This window comes from Diceros bicornis, chromosome 19, assembly GCF_020826845.1.
Source record: "Diceros bicornis minor isolate mBicDic1 chromosome 19, mDicBic1.mat.cur, whole genome shotgun sequence".
Classification (NCBI taxonomy): domain Eukaryota; kingdom Metazoa; phylum Chordata; class Mammalia; order Perissodactyla; family Rhinocerotidae; genus Diceros; species Diceros bicornis.
Window position 1 is genome coordinate 16151275 of NC_080758.1, and position 23721 is coordinate 16174995.

The window sequence follows — 23721 nt, forward strand, 5'->3', positions numbered from 1 at the left end:
AATTAAAACTACCTGTCCAGACAGAAAGTCTCTAAGAGACTGCTGAGGGAAACCTTAGCTAGTCTTGACACACAACCTTCTTTAAGCTCGGTGAGATTATTCAGAACACTTCCTTCACTCAGTGGACTGGCTCTTTCTTTGCCACATGTCACTGACAAGTGTACATTTCCTTATTTGATGTGCTTCTTTGGTACCTCCAATAAGAGTACAGGAGACTCGAAAGGGTTAGAGTAAAAAGGAAATTAAAAAATAATGCAATGTTAATAAAATATGAATGCGTCCTTATCTCTGAATTTATATAGTACCTAATAGGAGAGAAACTTACATGAATTCGGCAGGTTAGACTCACGCATAAGGTAGGTTAAGACACAGATTACTGGGCACTGTCCCCAGAGATTCTGGTTCAGTGCGTCTGGGATGGGGCCTGAGAAGCTGCATTTCCAACAAGTTTCCAGGTGATGCTGATACTGCTGGTATGGGGGCTACACTTTGAGAAACACTATTTTAGACTATTATTTCAAAAGCTTGATTTAGAGGCCGGCCCCGTGGCTTAGCGGTTAAGTGCGCGCGCTCCACTACTGGCGGCCCGGGGTTTGGATCCCGGGTGCGCACTGATGCACCGCTTGTCCGGCCATGCTGAGGCCGCGTCCCACATACAGCAACTAGAAGGATGTGCACCCATGACATACAACTATCTACTGGGCCTTTGGGGAAAAAAAGGAGGCGGATTGGCAATAGATGTTAGCTCAGAGCCGGTCTTCCTCAGCAAAAAGGGGAGGATTAGCATGGATGTTAGCTCAGGGCTGATCTTCCTCACAAAAGAAAAAAAAAAAAGCTTGATTTAGGATTAAGGTAAGAGCTATATAGCAAGAATATTAAGGCATTAAAAATATTTTTCATTGGATCTTTGGTACTTCTTGGTATAGCAGCTCATGTACACCCCACCTCAATTTTCTTTCATTGTTTAGTTTGCAATTCTCTTAAAAAAGAATTTAAAAACGAATTCTCTTGAAATTTGAAGGTAAAAATAGAATAAAATTTTATGTCAGGATGGGTTGGCTCAGGCACTGTGGACATATACAAATCCAAATGATTTAGAGCAAGAGTCCCAGAATCAAATGCTCTTAGAGGCCAGGCAGGTCAAATAGTTAATACAAATGAATGATGTCGGCCAGACACTGAGGAGAACTGTAGAGGTCATACCCAAAGGCGGTGGCTGCCACTCAGCTCCGGACAACCATCATCCAATAAGGGAGGCTGATGATGGCCGGATCTTCTGAGTTTTCAAAATAAGCTGGAGACCCAACATTTTATTTAAAAGCTCTTAATTTTTAAATCTAGGCAACTAATTTAAAAATTTTCAACAGTGTATAGCACACACAGAAGTCTGTGGGCTGGATGCTGCTAGTTTATAAGCCCTGGTTTAGAGGGAAGACTCAGGAGCTGGACGGCCCAGGAGTAAAACAGGCTGGGAATGTGCTAACCTGTTCCCTGTGCTCACGGGCCCACGCCCTCCAGCAGTCACCTACTTCCAAAATAAAAAGCACTCTCTCTAAAGACCTACGACAGCCCCTTTGCCTAAGTAGCTTTGCCCATCGAAACAAGTTCTCTGCCAATGATCTTATTATGGGAAAACTATGGCAGAGAGAAGGGAATTCTTCAAACGCTGGAACTACTGATCCAAACATAATGATTAGCTCAAAGTGACTGAAATTTCAGGATCACTAACTTCTATAACATTAAAAAAAAAAAAAAAAGGAAACTAGACCTAGGAATACAGATTTGAACATTCTTAAGCATTCCATCATGATGATAATGTGATTTGGTACCCAGAAGTTATTCATCTTTGCCTAAAGACTCACTAAACTGAGAGAATCAGTCCTTACAAGTATATTGAAGACAACTACACAACATGGAATAGTAAACATAGTAACTCAAATCTCATGAGTCTACTCTGACAAACAGTGGCAACCTGGAACACTGTGTTAAGAAGGATTCTGAAGCTGAATCCTGACTCAGCGGAAAATACGAATGCCAAAGACCTGGAAGAGAGGAATGGCAGCAGTTATGCCCCATATCTGGCTCCTTTATGCAGGAGACAACACTACACCTGTATTCAGAAAATCTAGTCTTCCTACAGTGTATTAATATAGCAACTAAAACAATACTTTTAAAACATAAATAGGATCAACTCACATCTTGCCAATAGCTTTCCACTTTACTCAGAGTAAAAGCTAAAGTCCTTATTATTACACAACAAGCCCTACATTATCTGGCTCCCCATTACATCTCTGCTTTCATTCCTGCTACACGCCCCCTTGATGCCGTTCCAGACATACTGTTGGGCAAACACACCAAGCAAGTCCCTGCCTCAAGACCTTTACGTGTGCTATTCCAGCTGCCTGAAAAGCTCTTCCTCTGGATATTCACATAGTTCACTCCCTCATCATCTTACCAATGAGACCTTCCTTAGCTATTTAGAACTGCGACACATTTACACCCCCCTACACACACTCTCTCTCTCCCCTTCCCTCCCCCACCAATCTCCCTTTCCTGCTTTATATTTTCTACAACACTTAGCACTATCTGACACACTAAATATTTTACTTCCTTATTTTCCTTCTTCTAAAATGAAACCTCCAAGAGGTAAGGGATTTTTTTTTTTTTGGCTGTTCTGAAAACTACTATATCCCTAGAAAAGTGTCAAGCACATACTGGCACTCAAAAAACTAATAAATAAATGAATGAAGAGATGATAAAGCAGAGGGTGATGAACAGTAGATGATGAATAAATAAATGATGAACAAAGAGATAACAAACAGATGAACATGGGTTCAGTGGCTAATTGGTTAAACAACCTCAGGTGAGTTACTATGGTCCTCAAAAGATCTCTATCATTAGTTGTATAAACTATGAGTTTCCTGCCACCCTACAAAAGTAGAGATTATGTTATGGAAGAATGATCTTATTTCCTCCAGGTCAGTCAGCAGGACAGTGGAAAGCCAGGCCTAGAAAGGCCTCCCAGAATCCAAATATAAAGCCCAAACTAAGCTCTTATAAACAACAACAGAATTACGGTAGCATTTAACAATGTACAAATTAAATATTCCTAAAGAGAAAATCCTTTTCTAAAAATATTCAGAAGAGGAATGCAGACTCCTTAGCTTAGTATTCCCCAAATGTTTTATTGCTTCTACTCATTAAATCTCTGTGAACATTAACAAGTGTCTGTGGTTAAGGGAGAACGTTCCACAGCAGAAAAAGGAAAAACACACCCAGTTTTTCGTAAGAAACTTTGGAACAATTTAATATTCATCCTCAGACAAAATTCAGAATAATCCTCTCAGAGAGTCTAAAATTAGGATAATGGTTAGAAAACAACAAAGACGCTACAAAACAGCATCAACTGCCCTCCAGCCTAATTCTTAAATATAAAAGCCCAATCCCAAATAAACTATTAAAGACAGCACATCTCCATTTGATGGCTGAATATTTCTTGTACTATTGACAATCTCAAACTCGACAAAAAGCAAAATGGCAAGTGAATAAAAGATTTTTAAAGTGAAATAGATGCCACTAATTGGGAGCCCAGAACTGCTCGAATACCAACCAAAACGTTGTTGCCTCAAACTCACGAGGCCTCAGCCCAGGAGCTGCTGCCAGGGACAGGGAGAGGAGACTTGAACTGCATGAGAAAAGGCTCAGGCATGTTCAGTGACATGACAGAATTGGATGTGATATTTCAAATAACTTTTCCCAGGAGACATAACCATTTTCTTGCAACACTACTTACAAACTCATAGTCTCCATCCTGTGGTACTTTCCAATCAGAAGAGTTCTTCAGTGGGCCAGGTACGCTCTTGCCAAAGCTGTTGATCTGATTTTCCTTTTCTTTTTGTTCAAAGTATTCAAGGAAAGATGGTTTTGCAGACTGCATGGTCTCATCTCTTCCTGAAAGCCAAGAAATATAAAAGGTGAAATATAATATCTTAGATTTCAGATAAGTTTAATAAATAGACCCTATCTCCAGATGGGTTACAGCCAGTGGATCAGCGGCGCTTTTTAAGGACTCCTTCAAGAATCTAATGAAAACTGCGGGAAAATGCATACATGTTCACTCAAAATACTTCTCATAGAATTTCAGAGGATTCATGACCCCTCTAAAATACATGCAAAGATTTCCCCAGGATCTCTTTTTCTAGATGGAAAGACTTGGTGATGCAATGATGCTGAGTAAGCCGCAAGTAATACTTTTTGGGTCGCCTTTAGCAAATAGTTGCTATAATATTTATACTAAAAACAGATAATCAAGCAAAAACATTTATTAATCATCTACATATACAATATTCTCTATAGGCACTGGAGTACAGAAGGGGGATGATACAGTAGGATGACTCCCCTTGATAATCTCATGATCTAATTGGACTAATGAGAAAAATATGCATGAAAAAGAAAATATAAGTAAATCACAATCCACTCCATGAAATATTATGTAACTTTTAAAACACTATTTACAAATGGTTTATGATAAGGTTAAGGTGAAAAAATAGGATACAGTATTACATATACAGTATGATCTCAACTCTGTAAAATCCTATATGTAAGAGAAAAAACAAATAAAAGACTAGAAGAAAATATACCAAAATGTTAACCAGATTTGTCTCTGATAGTAGGTTAATAGGTGATTTTATTTACTTTTAAACATTTTTTTTTAAAGACAGTACAGGATAAGTATTAAATACACAGAACTGATTATAAGAGTTACATGTGCCCAGAAGATGGAGAGATCTTACAAGCTGGGGTGGCCAGGGAAGACTAGTAGAGGGGGGCTTAGGTGGGGCCTCAAACCATCCCTGAGAATCGCTCATAGCAGAACAGAATCAGCAGTTGTGTAGCAGCAGTTATCATACGAGAGCAGAATACAGCAGTTACTAGTTACAACTAATAACAATGGCAAAAAAAAATCATTTTACCTGGTGTAACTTAAAAACCTAGCTAACTGAATGTACCTATTTCACATGCTGAAGTAGCTTTGTGCTGGTGATTAGTATTCTAATACTGGGAAGTACAGAAGGCTTTTTTCAGTGCTTTCCATGAACACGTGGGTTTATACTGCCCTTTTCCCCAGTAACCGGGACAAAAGACCAGAAAGTTCAGAGCCTTAACAAGTGGATAGGAAGAGGTCTAGAAGATTGAGAACAGCATGTTTCTCTCCAGGCACCCTTGTCCATGCATTCTTATCTCCTGACACTTGCCTAGTCCAGTCTCAAGCCAGCATCCTGACGGCGGCTCAGACGTCTGTCATCTTACTCACCGTCACCACTGCCAAGTTCAGCAGCAGCCCATCCCAGGTGTGCCCACTCCCAGAGGCTGCCAACAGCCTTCTTCACCGCTGCCTCCCCACTTAGTAGGGATTAAACACCGTTTTGCTAGGACCAGTCAAAGACTACGTGCAGAACGCGGGTTTTGTGTCGTTTGTTCTAGGCACGATGCTAAGTGCTTTTCATGCTTATTTTGTTTAATTTTTCAGTTAAATCTAACATATTATTTCATAATATATAGTTCTGAAGGAACTACAACAAAATAAAACTTGTCAAAATGGGGGTGTTTTGGATTTGCTGACACGTCAGGAAACTAAGTCCTTTTGATCAGTCCTCTGCTCTGGGACCACCAGAGGAGAGCACTGGCTCAGAGACAGCTCTGCAGCAAGCCTCCACATAACCCGCACATAAAAAAGGAGTGTTCAGAGAGCCTCCTGGAGCCACGCCACTGCAGCAGCGCTACCGCCTGCTGACATGTACAGAGTACAGTGTACTCTACACAAAACATCCTGACCAGATACACCGACCAGCTGAACAGAACACAAAGTCCAGAAGCAAAACAGAAAGCCCAAAAGGCTGTCCAAACAACTGGATAGGCATTTGGAAAAGATTAAATTGGATCCACACCTCATACCTTAAACCAAAAAACTCCAAATGGATAAGAGGTCTAATTGCAAAAATGGAAACCGTTAAGTACTAGAAAAAGACATGTGTGAACGCATTTAAAACCTGGGTGTGGAAAAAGGCTTTCTACTGTGACAAAAACCCAGATCCAATAAAAAATGGACAGATAAAAACCCTTTGTGTGAAGAAAACATCACAAATTTTCAAAAATTAATAAGCACACACATACTACAAACCAAGAGAAAAGACAAATGACGAACTGGAAGAAAGTATTTGCAACAAATATCATAAACTTTTTTAAAGAATTTTCTTTTTAAAAAAAATGTGAGAGTTCTTTATATATTAGGCAGATAAGCTCCCAAATATACAAAGAATTCCTAAAATCAAGGAAAAGAAGACCAAGAAAAAAGTAGAATGGGCTAAAGACTTGAAAAGACAGTATACACACAAAGATATCCAATTAGTCCTTAAACATGAAAAAAATGTTTGGTTCATTCATGATAAGAGAAACTCAAAACTACTTAGAGATGTGATTTCTTACATTTCAGATTGGCAGAAATTCAAAGCTTGACCACACCCTATCTGTCGGTAAAGCTGTAGGACACAGGCCCTCTCACATCACTGCCAAGCAGCACAAGGCCTACGAAGGGGACCTGGCAAAATCCATCAAAATAGGAAATAGAGGAAGGTTCAAAAGAACTCTAGTGTGTTGTATCTAAACTGGGGTATTAACATAAACTCATGATTTATTTAAAAAAATCCAGGCTTTTTTCATTAAAGGGCCTTGAAGCAATGACACCTCATTACCAATGAGCATACCTAACACTCAGATCTTGGTTTTCAAATATCATTCCCCACTAAGAGGAACTAAGGCTTCTTAAGAGAAATAACCGATTCCAGCTCTAGGGCAGGAAAAGTACAAAGTGGGTCAGGAACATCTTTTTGTGCTAAAAAAAAAGCAAGCAAGTACTCAAAAACTGATGGGGACATAACAGGACATTGAAACCACCTGGAGGGGCTCCCACTGGTAAATTTTGGGACACTATGAGCATCAAAAAAAAATACACTGAATAAAAGGAATCCATGAGCTCAGAGTAGTAATCTAAAGTGAAGGGGGCTGGGAGAGAAGGAAAAAGCTCTCCTTTAGAAAAATCACCACTTGATAACCGTATTGTGGTAACAAAAGAGAATACCCTCTTTCTTAGGAAATACATACAAAGCAGAATATCTCCTTTCTTCAAACACACTTAATGTTTGAGAGTAAGTTGCATATATCATGCACCAACTTCTCACTACTTCTGTCATTTCATATCTGTTTATCCAGCCATCTTTATACATGCACAGAGAAATGACTGAGATGAGTTCATCAATAAAAACGGCAACTTCTGCATAGAAATAATAGGAAATTTAAAATACGTTCTTCTGTGGAATTGTTACGAAAACCATAAAGACATAATTTTTCAAAAAATCAACATCTATATCCAACAATAAAAACTGTATGATTGGTACAATATAATTCTATGATGCTTTATCAATTCCTTTCAGTTTCAATACAGGTGGATTTTAGAAATTCAAGTCTTTAACCCAGGGAGGAAACACTAAAGATAATCTTTCTGTGGTCTAATTCTTTTTTTTTTTTTTATTAATTAAATGTGATAAACTGTTTCTTTTTTTTTTTTTATTTTATTTATTTATTTTTCCCCCCAAGCCCCAGTAGATAGTTGTATGTCATAGCTACACATCCTTCTAGTTGCTGTATGTGGGACACGGCCTCAGCATGGCCGGAGAAGCGGTGCGTCGGTGCGCGCCCGGGATCGAACCCAGGCCGCCAGCAGCGGAGCGCGCACACTTAACCACTAAGCCACGGGCCGGCCCTCTGTGGTCTAATTCTAAACCATGTCATAAAGATCAAAGAAAAGTCTGTTAAGCAAAAGTATAATCATTCAGCTAATTCCTATCACTGTTTAGATGAGAAAATGAGACCACTTGCTGTCTTCATATTTGAATTCTTTCTATTTGATAATGATAGCCCTTCACAACTCAAAGATTTCTAATATTTTTGGAGTTAAAAAGCCAACTATTCTTTGTTACTTTGAACAACTAAGGGTCACAAATAAGAAACTCTATCTAAAACGTCCTTGCTTTCATCTTTTCCTATCAATACCAGGAACCTGATTATACCTAATATTTATGAGAAACCAAAGTCCCCAAAACTATAGTGAATTTTGTAATAAGAGTAATTTTTGATCTAATCACATATTCAGGCATAATCTGAGAATACAATTTACACAGGTATAAGAAATTTAATTATAGTGAAATGATTAGTTAAATGGTTAAGTGTATCGGATTACAAAAAAGCTAAAGCTGGTTTTGGAGACAGCACAAAACACTAGAAAAATCCCTATCCTGGGGTTCAAAGATCTACCCTGGTCCTCACTATGTAATCTTGGGAAAACCACAGGTTCCAATCTGCAAAAAACAGCCACTGGACCAGGTTATTTCTAATGTCCCATTGCAGCTTTGAAAATTCCATGATTCTATGACTTGACCCAACATCTATACCCAGTTACTGACAACCATTCAAAAGAAGTTCTTATCGCCAGAGGGACTGTGACACTTAGATGTGTACAGGCATAAACCAAAGACCAGACAAAACTGAGAAATAGTTAGGACTCAACAAATATTTGTGACAAGATGGTCTGATTCTTTGTTTCTTTTTGTTGTTGTTAGTGGCGGTTTTTTGGCTTTTTTTAAACAGATGAAAGAAGTGATCAAATTTTCCTTGGCCCAAACTGTAATCAAGGTATCATCTGGAGGGGGGCCGGCCCGGTGGCACAGCGGTTAAGTGCGCGCTCTCCGCTGCGGCGGCCCGAGGGTTCGCAGGTTCAGGTCCCGGGCAGGCACCAATGTACTGCTTGTCGGCATACCATGCTGTGGCGGCGTCCCATATAAAGTAGAGGAAGATGGGCACGAATGTTAGCCCAGGGCCAATCTTCCTCGGCAAAAAGAGGAGGATTGCCATCAGATGTTAGCTCAGGGCTGATCTTCCTCACAAAAAAAAAAAAGAAAGAAAGAAAGTAAAAAAAAGATATCATCTGGAGATGCTGGTTATAAAAATGTTTTCTATAACTAAAGTGGAAGAAATGAACGAATCAACTGATAGGGGAAGCCACCTCAACTGGCGAGTGTTTCACTGATGGATTAAGTTTACATGGAAGAGAGAGCACTCCTGCTGTGATCAATATGTCCTCGATAACACTAATTAAATCATAGCACCTGTTCTCAGTCTAATTTTTATAGGCTAAGATCTGCTTTACTATCATAATTAGTATCTAAGATAGAACATTTGCAAAAATGGCCACAGTAATTTTCTCCCCATATTCTCGCCCTTTAGTAGCGCCCTCCCACAATGACTCTGGGCCTGGCCCTGCGACTTGCTTTGGCCATTGAGACAACAGCAATTGTATTGGCAAGCAGGGACTTGAAAAGTGCTTGTGCATCCTACAACCATGTAATAAAACCTGAGGGAGCCTGCTAGATGGTGAAATACCTTGTGGAGAGAGGCCTTGGTCAACAGATTGTCCTAGCTGAGGCCCTCATACGTCAGCCAGTCCCAGCTGCTATCGCACCAGCTGACCGCTAAGTTTTGAGGTGGCTTGTTATGGAGCAAAAACTAACCGATAGTGTCTGTCTGTCTGTCTGTCTCTCTCTCTTCCTCACACACACACATTCCACCCCATGTCCCCCTACAAAGAGTTCCATTCTTTGGGAACTCAGGTTCAAATTCAACTAACATTTACTGAACGCCTTTTAAGTTGCAGGCTTTTTCTAGGTGCGTTCACCTGATGCTCCCATCCAAATTCATGGACACCATGTAAATAACGTAGGAGGGAAGAGGACTTGCACTTACCAGGCACCTACCAAGTGCTAGAAAATGTTCTTTTTCATTTAATCCTCTAATCGTTTGAGGTGTGTATTATTATTTCCAACTTATAGGTGAGAAATTTGCCTAAGGTTACGTAGCTAGTTACCAGCAAGGATAGGATTTGAACCTTAATCATCCGGTTTAAGTCTGGTGACCTGCATCTCATATTGCAAATTCCCTAAAATCAAATTGAAAATTCTTGACGTGTCAGAACTGCCACTAAGTTGAGTGTAGAAAGAGTGGGGGAATGGAATTTTCCCAGTAACCTTATCTTTGAAGTCTTCCTTCAGGACTCATGACTAGATGATCAACTGTGCTGGACAACAGCCTGTCAGGACTGAAAAGCCTAAGAGAATCACTCCAAGCTGAGTAAAGGCAATGCTGTCCCCAGGGCTTCAGCTGCTGCTGGCCTTTTGTTTCAACATGAGCTAGGGCATTTTTTCAGACGTATCCCAGGAAATGAAGACATTCAACTGAATGATAATATCAGAAACCTGAAGCCATGGGGAGAAGGGATTGAGCAGAAAAGTCAGACTTTGGAAACAGCCATGTCTTGCTCTGATTCTTTTATCTGATGCACGAAAGGCATGAATTCCTATACTATGACTGGTCCATTTTTCTTTGTAAGCAGCATGTGGCAAGCTAAATGGACACTCTGTCTAAGCCCACAGACAAAGGGATGAATTCATAACCAATTGTACCCTATCTTTATTTTTCTTTGACAAATGCTATGTAAAAGCAGAAGGATCCAACAACCCAAATGTCCATCAACCAGTGAATGGATAAATAAAATGTAGTATATAGTTACACTGGAATACTGTTTGCAATAACAAGGAATGAAATACTGATACACGGTACAACATGGATGAACCTTGAAAACGCTATGCTAAATGAAAGAAGCCAGTCACGAAAGACCACATATTCTATGACTCTATTTATACGAAATGTTCAGAAGAGGCAAATCTGTAGAGACAGAAAGTAAATTAGCAGTTGCCTAGGACTGGGAGGTGGCGGTGGGGGGGAATGGCAAGTGACTGCTAACGAATATGGAGTTTCTTTTGGGGGTGATCAAAATGTTCTAAAATTAGATTATAAACAAAAGAGGGTACATTCATACAATGGAATATTATTCAGCCATAAAAAGAAATGAAGTACTGATACATGCTACATGGGTGAACCTTGAAAACATTAAACTAAGTGAAAAAAGCCAGACACAAAGGCCACATTTTGTATGATTCCATTTATATAAAATGTCCAAAATAGGCAATCCATAGAGACAGAAAGCAGATTAATAGTTGCCTGGGGATAGAGGGAGGGGGTAATGAAAAGTGACTGCTAACAGGATTGTGGTTTCTTTTGGAGGTGATGAAAATGTCTGGAATTCAACAGTGGTTATGGTTGCACAACCTTGTTAATATACTAAAAAACCCACAGAATTGTAACTTTAAAAGAGTGAATTTTATGATACGTGAATTACATCTCAATTAAAAAATAATAAATTTTTAAAAATTAGAGTGTGGTGATGATTGCACAACTCTGTAAATATACTAAAAACCACTGAATTGTACCCTTTAAATGAGTGAATTGTATGTGAATTATAGATCAATAACAAAAAAAAAAAAACAGAAGGACCCCTTTCCTCTACTATTTACTTTTATTTCTGGATTCACATGAGCTATCTCACAATGCTAAAGTAGTTATAACCAAAGACTGGGAAGGACCAAAGACTGAAGCCCAGCTTTCCTTTGGAATGACCCACCTACTAGACAAACTTTATGCCCTTCCATTTTAAACGTTCATTTCAAAGACTGTCACTAAGTAAACTAAAACGATCAACCTATTCTTTCCTTAACTTCTACAATAATTACTCTTTTCTACCTTCACAGTAATTAATTCTGTTTAAACTAGAGAACTGGGCAGAGTCTGCATTTTCTTTTCTGTTTCATGCATGAATATTTGCAAGAAAAAAAACTTGAGTAATCCCTCAAATATTTTCTTCCGGCTTAGAATAATATGCCTTACCATTGGGTTGTTTGTTTTGTTTTTTAATCTAACATTTATTATGTGTGTGTGGTTTTTGTTTTTGTTTTTGTTACTGGGCACCTAAGTGCTTTACATATATTAACTCATTTAATTACATCCAAGTTTCTGTGTATGGCCTTAAATATTGTTTTGAATGTTCTTTGAAACCACTAAGAATTGCTGGAATCATAAGTTATAAGATTTCCTAGAGCCCAACATAAGATTCCTGGGAATCCAACTGGAATAACTCTTTGGTTAACCAGTTTTGGTAATTGCCTCTATGTAAATCAACTTGACTTTTGGGCAATGGTGCTCTAGTTCTTTTCTGGTGAGCTGCCATATATCTATTCAAAGAGATCTAAATCCAAATTTCAAAAGGTTACTAACTAGACCAACAGAGGCAGCACATCTAAAAAGATGCACAAGGTTCACAGGTTCAAGAACAATCCATACCTTGGTTATTGCAACAATTTCCAGTTGGTCTCACCTTTTCAGTCTTTTCAAACTCCATACCACCCAACTGACCCTCCTAAAAAACCACTTTGTTATATCACTTTTCTGATCAAAATGTCTTTATACTACCCGATTACCAACAGGACTGAGTTCAAACTTCTTACTTTGGCATTCAAGGTCCTCCAATATCTTGTCAACACCCACTTCAGTCAAACTGAATATTCAACATATAAGTGTCTACCTCCTGACTTGGCACCTGCCTGGAATATCCTCCCCCAGGCTTTCTGCATATCTAAGTCTTGCTTTCCTTCTCACAAAACCTTTAAGACTTTTCTGTACCACTTACCCAGCATTTGGCCTAGTACTGTATTACCTTCATATATAGAGGTCCTATCTTATCTCCTCAACTAAGTTATGTCAACATCAAATACCACTATCTGAAGCACCCAGGTAATGCTCCAGACATATAAAGAATTAGAAAAAACAGTTATAGTATAGTAGGTACTCCAGAAATATTAGATAATGATAATGACAAATGTCATCTTCCCCTTTTAACCTATAAATTCCCGGTCAGCAGTAAATGTTTCATTTGGTTTTTGTACACTGCACAGTAAAGACACATAGTGACAATCTAATAAATACTTCTTGGTTGGTATTAAACATTTATTTTTAACAAATACTGATTGATTCTAAGTTGATATTTTTTACAGCATAAACACTTAAGGGAATCATCTACTTTTTCTTTATAGACCCATTTATATTGGTCAAAATGCATCTTCATTTTCTTGCCGATCAAGAGTAAGCAGGTCAGAACAGCTTAGAGCACCAGAGAAATATATTCCCCTAACTGATCTAAACATCAAGATTGATCTGCCCCTTAGGCAAAGAGCCAAAGGGTACCTTTTGGGACTCATCTTCCTTTGTTTGTCATTATTATCATGCTACTGCCCTCTCTGGGAAAATACACTTCCCCCATGGCTATTCTTGGCTCTGCTTTTACCAATGTAACTCTAATGGAGCACCTTATCTTCTCAAAAATATAGGCCTTGAGGCCTTCACCCAAGTTACACTGAGATCTGGTACTTTCATATCCTAACATGTGGTCTGGCAGGGTGTTGTGAATGAATTTTCAGGCACCACGTGTCTGTGCTTTTTGGCTCATCCCAAAAGAATCAAGAATGTTAATGGTTTCCAAAGACAAAAGTGAGCCCAACATCTGGACACAATTAGAAAAACTGCACAAACAATTAGGATTTAGTCTCCACTCCGGCAGGATGACCTTGAATTCTTTGTGCAACTGCAAGAAAAGTCTAAGGACCAAGATGTCTGCTTTTCTATTGTAAATAGAAGGGGAGCTTCTTCTCACCCGGAAGGGAGTTTCTGATAAAATCGCAGTGAACCACAGTGATTAGCTTTCAGGGACGGAAAAAATCCAGTCAGTAATAAATTCCACAGTATTAAGATAACAGTTTGAAACTTCACAAAGGAAGGCTCATGTGGATCCAAAGAGTCTAGCCTGCCTTAAAATCTGCCATTTTGTATTCTGAGCTATTTAACAGATTTTCAAAACATCTATCATCTTATTGCCAAAGAATATGAAACACACACACACACACTCTCTCTCTCTTTCTCTTCTTTCTCTCAATCTCTCTCTCTCTCTCTCAGCATGTTTTTAAAACATTACTGAAACTGACAACTGACCTTCCTTTAGATCAACCATTTTCATGCCTGTACTCAGACACAGAAGCGGCACTTACAAAACACCACTAATACCCAGAGTGAAAACTAAAAAGCATAAAAACATAAAAAACATAACTAGCAAGAGAAAAGGTATTAGGATGCAGAAAAGTAGCCCTGGTTGAAGAAATTCTTAGGTCCAATGAAAAAGCCACTGTCACACATTAAAAGACTCATACACTTACTACACACTTACCATTTTTAAGCATTTATATGCTAAGTATTTTACATACATTATCCCATATCATCTTAACAACCCTACAAACAGGGACTTTTATGTCCCATTTTTTCAGACTAGGAAACTGAGGCTCAAAAAAGGAAATAAATTGCCAAAGATGACAAAGTTTATAAGACTCTGAGCCAAGTTTCAAATCAAAGACTCTGACTCCAAAAATTCATGTTCTTTCTACTACTCCTTTTTCTTTCTCTTACCCTTACTGAGAGATAGGTTGCTAACAAAACTAAATGTTTTAAGTTTTAGCTTTGGTATGTATAACCACACGAATGCTATCTGAAACTCGCACATGATGCTGACTGTGAGTGGCAAGGGCACATGGACACTTAATATTCTCTGCTGATAGTTCTAAGCATCCCAAGGGGACCAGAAATTGGACAGTAAGGCTACTGTGGTAAAAGAAGTGTTAACATACCTGCAGCACTTTATGTCCTATTTACCGTCCTTGCAAATGTTATCATCTGAGTCAGAGGGAATGAGATAGAGAGCACACAAGGGAGGCAATGTTATGGCAATCCCCTTCAAACAGCTGCAGGCGGAAAGAAAATAGGCTGCAAGTCAAGAATTTCCATCTTATGCAGCTCCAAAATTAGTATCTGATGGACGGTGTTGAAATAAAATCATTTCAACAAAAGCCTGGACATTGGTTTTTAACATGAGGAAACTTATAGCAACAATAGGTGCCTTCATGAGACTTAGGACCTTCTGGGGAACTATAAATACAAAATGTTTTTACCACATAATACTATCACAGTAATTTACCCAAAACATGCTTCTGAGTTGCCCTAACTTAATTATGCCACTATGCTTTAAAATTCTACTTCAAAGAGATTAAGGCGGCTACTGCTCTAGGAAAAAAATTAGAAATTTATGAATGAAGTGCAAGTTTTAAATAAAAATCATCCACTTACTCTCTTTAGGTCACTGAGTCTAATTTGAAAGGCTTGAGTCAGTGGAAACAATCTTTCAATTCAGTGGTCCAAGTTCTGCCCCTTGGCCTATTACACCTGGAGATGAGGAGGGGGAACCGGCTGCTATGTATCTCTCGAAAATGCAGTAAAGACAAGAACTATGACGTCATAGCCAGAGTCTTGGGAAGGAGAACCGTTGCATGTCAAATCTTTAGTAGATGGGGTACACGTTATTTTAAGTGGCCATCCTTTGGCCTGTCATTTCCTATTTGAGACAAAAGCATTTAACTGCTAAACTACAAATTTGTACAACTCAAACTATCTCAGTTGCTCCAAGATTTTTTTGATTATCTCTGCCTCTGAAAAAAAATCTTTCTTTTTTTTGCTTTCAAATATACTTTATATTTGACATGTTATTTAAATATAATAACACACTTTATTTACAAAAATATTTTCAGTATGTTTTTGAAAGTGTGGATTCTTTCTATATTTCTAGTATAGAACTAGAAGGTCTCATCTTAGCTCCTGAATGTTAATGCCCTATTTAAAAATGATCTAATAAAACATAAGAGAAATTCTCTTCCTTTAAAAAAAGATGTTTGCTTGAGAATGGAAAGGTGAAACCATTTTTCTGCATATTAAGACACACCAAAAAACACCCACATACAATTTGATATAAAACACACAGAAGACAATATGTACAAAATTTCATTATTTTCACAGCACTACTAATGGTATTCAATGGCAATATATTATTTTGAATGACATATATTAATAATAATTAACATTTTCCTAACCCCCTGTGATATGCTTGATTTTCTGAAGCACATATTACTATCAATATTAATGACAGAAATAATACCTGAATCAGTAAAAACTGGCAACCTCAAGATGCCATTTTATTAGGAAACTCTTAAGTGAAACTCTTTTAATTTATGAACTATCCCAAATTAGACTCTTGAGGCTTATTTCTAAAAACCATGTTCATGAATAGGAAGAATTAACATAAAGATGGCAATTCTGCCTAATTAATCTATGTATTCAATGCAATTCAGTAAAAATCCCAGTGGCATTTTACAAAATTTGATACACTGATGCTAAAATTTATAAGAAAGAATAATGATAGAAGTTTCAAATAGTAATCTGCGCTGAAAGAAAAATAAGAAGGGGAAGAGGAATTTATTTTAGATAGATGGTCAAGGAAGGCCTGAGAAGATAACGTGACCAACGACCTGAATGAAGGGAGAAAGCAAGTCTTTCAGACAGAAAAAAATACAGTTAGATGACTATAGCTTATATTGTAAGCAAAAACAAATTCCTGATATAGTAAAGAAAGTCCTAAACGTGAAAAGTAAAACTTCACAACTTTTAGAAAAAAAAATATAGACTATTTTTAAGACATCTGGGTAGCAAAGAATTTCTTAAAGAAGACACAAAAAGCATGCTGTATAAGAAATTCAGACAAACGTGACCATGAAATGAAAGTTGCTCTCTAAGAGGTGACCCTGCAGAATTAAAAGCACACATCACAAGCTGGGAGAAAATATTTACAATGCACAAAACTGACAAAAAATTACTATGCAACATATAAAGAACTACTGCAAATCAGTAACAAAAAGACAAAGAAAAAAAGGAAAAAGGGCAAAAGCTATTCCCAAAGAATTAGGATCCTGTATAGTCAACATGGAAATAAATTAGATGAAAACTAAAGAGGCTACACAACAAAAGCTATAAATTTTCATTATTAATATTTATTTTGATACATAAAATAACTTTCCCCAAGTCAGTTCTGCACAAGAATTTTAAGTTTTATTTTTAAAACTTATTTAATTACTTGATTACAGCCATTTTAGCTGACGACAGTTTCAAAACTATATGCATGGCACCATGCTGCAGAAAGAGAATATCAATTCTGGTTAAGGTCTACTAAGAAATCTGGGAAGAGAGAGGAGATGTTTAAACTATTCTGAGACATTCTGGCTGACTTCAGTCTTATTTGAACTTTGCCAAATATGAGGTATCCAATCTCCTACCTACATAAAATAAAGACACTGTCCTAGTGTTGCTGTGGTTACTTAAAATAGATTTTAAAATAAATAAATAATGGTCTTGATCTAGAATAAAGCCTACCATAGAAAGGGGGTTTGTGAACACAAATGGGGACAAAATTTTAACTCATAACCTATTACAGAGCTCCCTCTGCTGGCCCAGAGAAAGTACAATAATCCTAACACTGACAGAGAGAACCTCTGTCGTCACTTCAGAAACGTGCCCTTCAGTTCTTGGGGGCAAAGAAAGTTCTTCTATAGCCCTTACCGAAAAAAAAAAAAACCACTTATGTAGACAAACAGCCTTCCAAAATCTCCAAACTGATATTTTATCCAGACACGGGTTTTCAAAGTAGTGTGGGCCAGGGTTTACCTCTACGGTTCTTACAGGTGTTCTCAAGGTCTCTTACAGAGCAATCAAACCTCACCCCACTCTAATCCCCTCCCTCCACTGCAATCTGATTCCTTACTGTAGATTCAGACATGCACAACCAAAACATACTCCCTTAGATGTAACATTATCATCAGCCTATCAACAGAGGCAGGCCCCCTTTGAAAACCATCCGCCCTTTGCACCTGGAAATCGCAGGGAAACGTGTAGAGTAGCTAGTTATTCGAACACCCAGCAAGGAGAGGTATATTATTGCCAACATATGACCTGTAACATGAGCCTTAGTCCTGTCCTCAACACTTAGTCCTGTGTCAGCAACTTAATAAAGGGGCTCTGCTCAGGAGCAGTATAAAATAATGGCTAAGAGCATGAGCGTTGAAATCAAACATATCCGGCATCACGTCTTGGCTCTTCTACTACTCACTACGTAATTGTGATCAAATTACTTAATCTCTTTGCAATTCAGTTTCTGCCACTGTACAATGGTGTGTGGCTATATTTACCACACAGCACGGCTGTAATGATTAAAATATGTGAAATGCTTATAAAGGATTAAGCACAGTGCCTGATATATATTAAGTGCCTAATCATTAATGATGATTATTAAGTTATCTCTCCTCCTGAGTATAATAAATAATTTATATATAATAAATAATCATTTCCAAAAAAAACATATTTCTGAAATCTCATCAGAAGCCAGCACCAGTCTTACCATGAATTTTGGTAAGTTTTATTTTACGGATCTAATGCTCATTAATCTAAGGGTAGACTTCCAAAACAAATCAGAAATTCAGGAGAATGGAAAGAACACAGACTCTGGAGTTTTGATTCCCAGCTCCACCACCACTTCCTAGCCATGTGATTATCAGCAAATAACAACTTTTCTGGGGGCCGACCCAGTGGCGTAGTGGTTAAGTGCACGCGCTCTGCTGCTGGTGGCCCGGGGTTCAGATCCCAGGTGTGCACTAACGCAACGCTTGTCAGGCCATGCTCTGATGGTGTCCCATATAAAGTGGAGGAAGATGGGCACAGATGTTAGCCCAGGGCCAGTCCTCCTCAGCAAAAAGAGGAGGATTGGCACAGATGTTAGCTCAGGGCTGATCTTCCTCACAAAAAAACAAAAAAACTTCTCTGAACCTGTTCCCTTATATAGAAAATATAAAAATATCATCATCAAGATGACTGAATGAGCTGAAGCGCTAGAGGCCTCCCATCCTGCTCCAAACACATAGAAATTCAAGACTTAAAAACAAAACAAAATCATTGTAGTGCTCAAAACCAGGACAGGAAAGTCTGCAGATGGCAGAAGCAAGAAAGGAACCCACAGCACTGAGCTAAGTCACCCATTGGGAAAACCAAACCATAGAGACTAGTTTTAAGGCTGATGTGGGAACAGGAATCAGGATAAAGACAGGAGTTAAGACACATCTATAAAGGGGGAGCTAGAACTCAATTCCCAGCACAAAGACAGGAGCCAGGACTCTTCCCAAGCTCAAGGAAGGACATGGCTTAGGAATGGCTTCTGCCCATGTAAGGGATGGAAAGAGTTAATTTCTAGAAATATAATTCCCTTGGCTATACCACAAGCATACCTTAGAAATGAGAAATAATCTAAAGACTGCTTTGGAGAGGAATGACCCTTAGGGCCCCAGAAGGATACCTATACAACCCAAGGAACACAAGAGACCACCAAAGATGACACTTTCCACTGAAGATAAGCTCACAAACAAAAAATACAAAACATAAGAAAAAAACCTAACAGCAAGAGAGATAGCAGACACAATAAATAGCAGAAATTAGAACCAAAGAACTCAAGATAATAGATTGATCTAAAAGATACCTTAAAACAAAGATATTTATAATGTTCAAAGAGATAAAGGAATAAAACCTGTAAGATAAGAATAGGATATTAGAGAAAGAGAAAAAGTATATTTAAAAATAACTAATTAAAACTTCTAGGAAGAAAAAAATTTAGCCACTGAAATAAACTCTGGGTCAAACAGTTGATTAGACATGAAAAAAGAACAACAGAATTAGAAGATAAATCTAGGGAAAACATGCAGAAAGTGGCACAGAGAGATTCAAAAGATGGAAAATATAAAGGAGAAATGGATATAAAGGGAAGAAACTAAGGATCCCAATAGCTGCTACTAATCCTTGTGGAATGTAAACTGCTACAAACCTTTTGGAGGACAATACAGCAACACATACACATTAAATTATTCAAATACTTCTGGAAATTTTTCCTAGGAAATACTAAAAAGAAGGAACATTTTATATATAAGATATTCCCTGCAGAGTTATTTACAATAGTGAAAAATTAGAAACAACCAAAATGCCCAGCAATGGGTAAATGATTAAAAAACACTGTTAAGTGTGATAAATATAAAAAGGACTATGCAGCAACATGAAAAATGCATATAACTATCACGTGGAAAAGAATCAGAAAACAGAATATCTAGGCAAATTATTACCATATAGGAACTGTACAGGCATATAGTCAAGAACAGGAGTTCTTTGTTCAAGCAAGAGGATGAACTACTTCCTTTTTAACTGCATCAATATTGCTATAATACTGCTCCTATAATTTTTAATACAGTAAATGAGAATAGAGGCAAATGAAATATGTAACTTTCCTAAGACAAGGAACACATTTTTCTAAATCTGTAAAATACAGTCAATTGTCAAAAAGTGTATTAAAAAGTTCAGAAAAGTTTCTGACCTAGATGCCCTAAACATAAATTATGAATGCAAGAGTCTTCCCATTTTCATGTTAAAGTTTCTTTAAAATTAGAAACTAAAATCAGATTCTACGAAACTAATGCAAACAATATAATAGTACGTATGTCTTTTCTTGTTAAGTTTATAAAGGGTAACAGTTATAATTTTAATTTTCAAGGATTAAACATTTCACAGAAGTTCAAAGAAGGCACCAGATGAAAGCCTATTTATTTTCACAAATTTAAACTGCTAGAAACTTCAGTTCTATATTAGTCATTAGTTATATAATTTTTACAAATGTGTGGAGTATTAGAGCTGTAAGGGACAAGGAAAATAAATAAGCTTAATAATTCTTTAATTTTACTGATTAGGGCACTGAAGCCCATAAAAGGAAAGAGAATTATCCAACACAACACAGATACACTCTGAGCCAGGCTTAGTCAGCAAGTCTCCTTTAAATGTTTAAAAATCAGTTCTGAAGAAATGATAAGATGTCTGAGATTTGCTTTAAATTAGTTCAGTCTGTTATTTTCTTTTTTGGGGAGGTTCGCTGAAATATGATGGGCAGTGAGTTTATCACTTTTGAAACTGGACGATAAGTCCGTTGGGTCATGATATTATTCTGTGTAATTGTGTATATGTTTTAATTTTCCATAATGAAAAGTTTAAATAACTCCTAAAACAATAAGGGGTAAAGATCTCAAAATAAGTGGCAAATCTGTCAAATTTGTGACCCAAAAATTGAATTACGAGACCTGCAGCAGATTGTGAACAGAGTTTATTTAATGTCACTCGGCTGTGACGGCTGAGGTTTTTAAATGGTTTTCATCATGACTGTAATAAAAGATGCCTGTTTTTCATTAGACATGCTAAAACTGTCCAAGCTCAGAAACTGAACAAACAACCCACTGAATTAATTCGCACTTGAAATATGAAAATTACATTCGGAACAAAATTAATTCTTTAAATAAAAAAGGCAGGTTTTCCATAACACGTGCATGCACAACACATGGTAACAGGTCAACCTAGTTATATTACACGGCAATTATAATCATCTGCATAATTAAAGCCCTTAAAATAAGCAGAAAATACAGCATTCAGAGTCAATGAAAAGAACTAGAGGTCAGCAGCTCATTACTTCCTAACAAATCACACCCGCTACTTAGAAAGAAAGAAAAACTAAATTTCGTACATAGCATTCACTTGATAACTTATGTAACACCACACAATATATCTAGGGTGCTTCAATCCCAAGTTTAGGAGATGAAACATACCATAAGAGCACTGAATGAAATAAGCGTTTAAAGAGATTAGCAGGGAGTTTTTATAAACTCTCTGCAAATATCCATTTTTTGTGTGTGTGTGAAGAAGATTAGCCCTGAGCTAACATCCATTGCCAATCCTCCTCTTTTTGCTAAGGAAGATTGGCCCTGGGCTAATATCTGTGCCCACCTTCTTCTACTTTATATGGGATGCCGCCACAGCATGGCTTGATAAGTGGTGCGTTGGTGCGCGCCCGAGATCCGAACCTGCAAACCCCGGGCTACCGAAGCGGAGCACATGCACTTAACCGCTATGCCACTGGGGCCGGCCCCCAAATATCCATTTTTAAGGTCATAAAAAACAGTGACAGAGGGCCCGGCCCAGTGGTGTAGTGGTTAAGTTCATGCGCTCTGCTTCAGTGGCCCGGGGTTTGCAGGTTCGGATCCCAGGCACTGACCTAGGCACCGCTTATCAAGCCATGCTGTGGCAGGCGTCCCACATAAGGTAGAGGAATGTGGGCACAGACGTTAACCCAGGGCCAATCCTCCTCAGCAAAAAAGAGGAGGATTGGCAATAGGTATTAGCTCAGGGATACTCTTCCTCACACACACACAAAAAAAAAACAGTGAGAGGAAGAAGGGAGAAATAAAAGGATTCTTAAGCTAATGCAGAGTTCAAAGTCCTAATTTACAGGACACATTATGACATCAACAGTATTTCTGCTGGGATCTTCTTTTTCTGATAATAACTAATAATTTGGAAAATAAAATTTAAAATATCTATAATCCTATTACCAATAACAATAGGTAATTTGTGTGTGTGTTTGTGAGGAAGATTAGCCCTGAGCTAACATCTGTTGCCAATCCTCCTCTTTTTGCTGAGGAAGACTGGCCCTGGGCTAACATCTGTGCTCATCTTCCTCTACTTTACATGGGACACCTGCCGCAGCGTGACTTGACAAGCGGTGCGCCAGTCTGTGCCCAGGATCTGAACCTGCGAACCCCGGGCCACGGAAGCGGAGCACACATACTTAACCGTTGTGCCACCAGGCCAGCCCCCCACTAATAACTACTTTTAACATTTGATTTATGTCCCTCCAGACTTTTGTTTATTTCCATCTTTTTTCTTTGCACATGTTAACATATTTTTTGACTTTTGTAAAACTGGAATCATGCTATAACTCTGATTCCTTCTTTTTTCACTCAGTAACATATCATAAGCATTTCCCCAACTCACTAAGTATTTCTCAAAAACAGGATTTCCAATGTTTTTGTATGGTACAGTATTCCACCCTATAGATGTATCATGATTTATCTGACCAGTCATCTGCTATTAAACACTTAAGTTAATCAAGTTTTTTTTAACAATTACACACATTTGGAAAAATTCTTGAATATAGTTTGTTGATATCTTCAATTATTTTCTCGGTCCAGATTCCTAGAAGTGGAATTTACTGGGTCAAAAGTTTGAACTTTTTAAACTCTTGATACACACTACATTCCAGAAAAGTTACACCAATTACATCCATCAATAGTATTACTACTCTGTCACCAGCTCTATAATTCTGACCAGAAGAAACTCTTGATACACACTACATTCCAGAAAAGTTACACCAATTTACACATCCATCAATAGTATTACTACTCTGTCACCAGCTCTATAATTCTGACCATAAGCCAAACACAGATGATGAGCCTTGGCCCCAAAACAGAAAAAGAAAAGAGAAAACTTTTTCCCTTCAAAAACAAAGGGCTGATTATAAATACATAGACCTGAAAGGTGCAAACTAGAGTGCACTGCCTGAGAACCACAGCCCCAGAACTTTCTGTCTGGCCACCACAAACCAGCTGCAGTTCCCCTGGACTCTTCCACCTTGCTCCTGGCCTCATGGACTTTGTGTACACTGCTCCCTCTGCTGGAACATCTCCACCCACCCTACTCACTGCCAACCTTCCTGCCTTTTTCCTCCAGGAATTTTCTAGTAATCCCCAGTCTAAATTAAATGCTCTTCTATTCTGCTTCCACAACACCCTCGGATTACCTCTATGTTAGACCTCATTTCATACACCG

General features: G+C 38.0%; 1 protein-coding gene across 1 annotated transcript in view; it reads right to left on the reverse strand.

The window, feature by feature from the left end:
* Positions 1-23721, reverse strand: part of STK4 (serine/threonine kinase 4) — a 103043-nt gene that overhangs the window by 34818 nt on the left and 44504 nt on the right. Inside the window, exon 10 of the mRNA XM_058562626.1 lies at positions 3794-3951. Coding sequence (XP_058418609.1) covers positions 3794-3951 — 158 coding nt within the window. The remainder of the gene's footprint in view (positions 1-3793; positions 3952-23721) is intronic.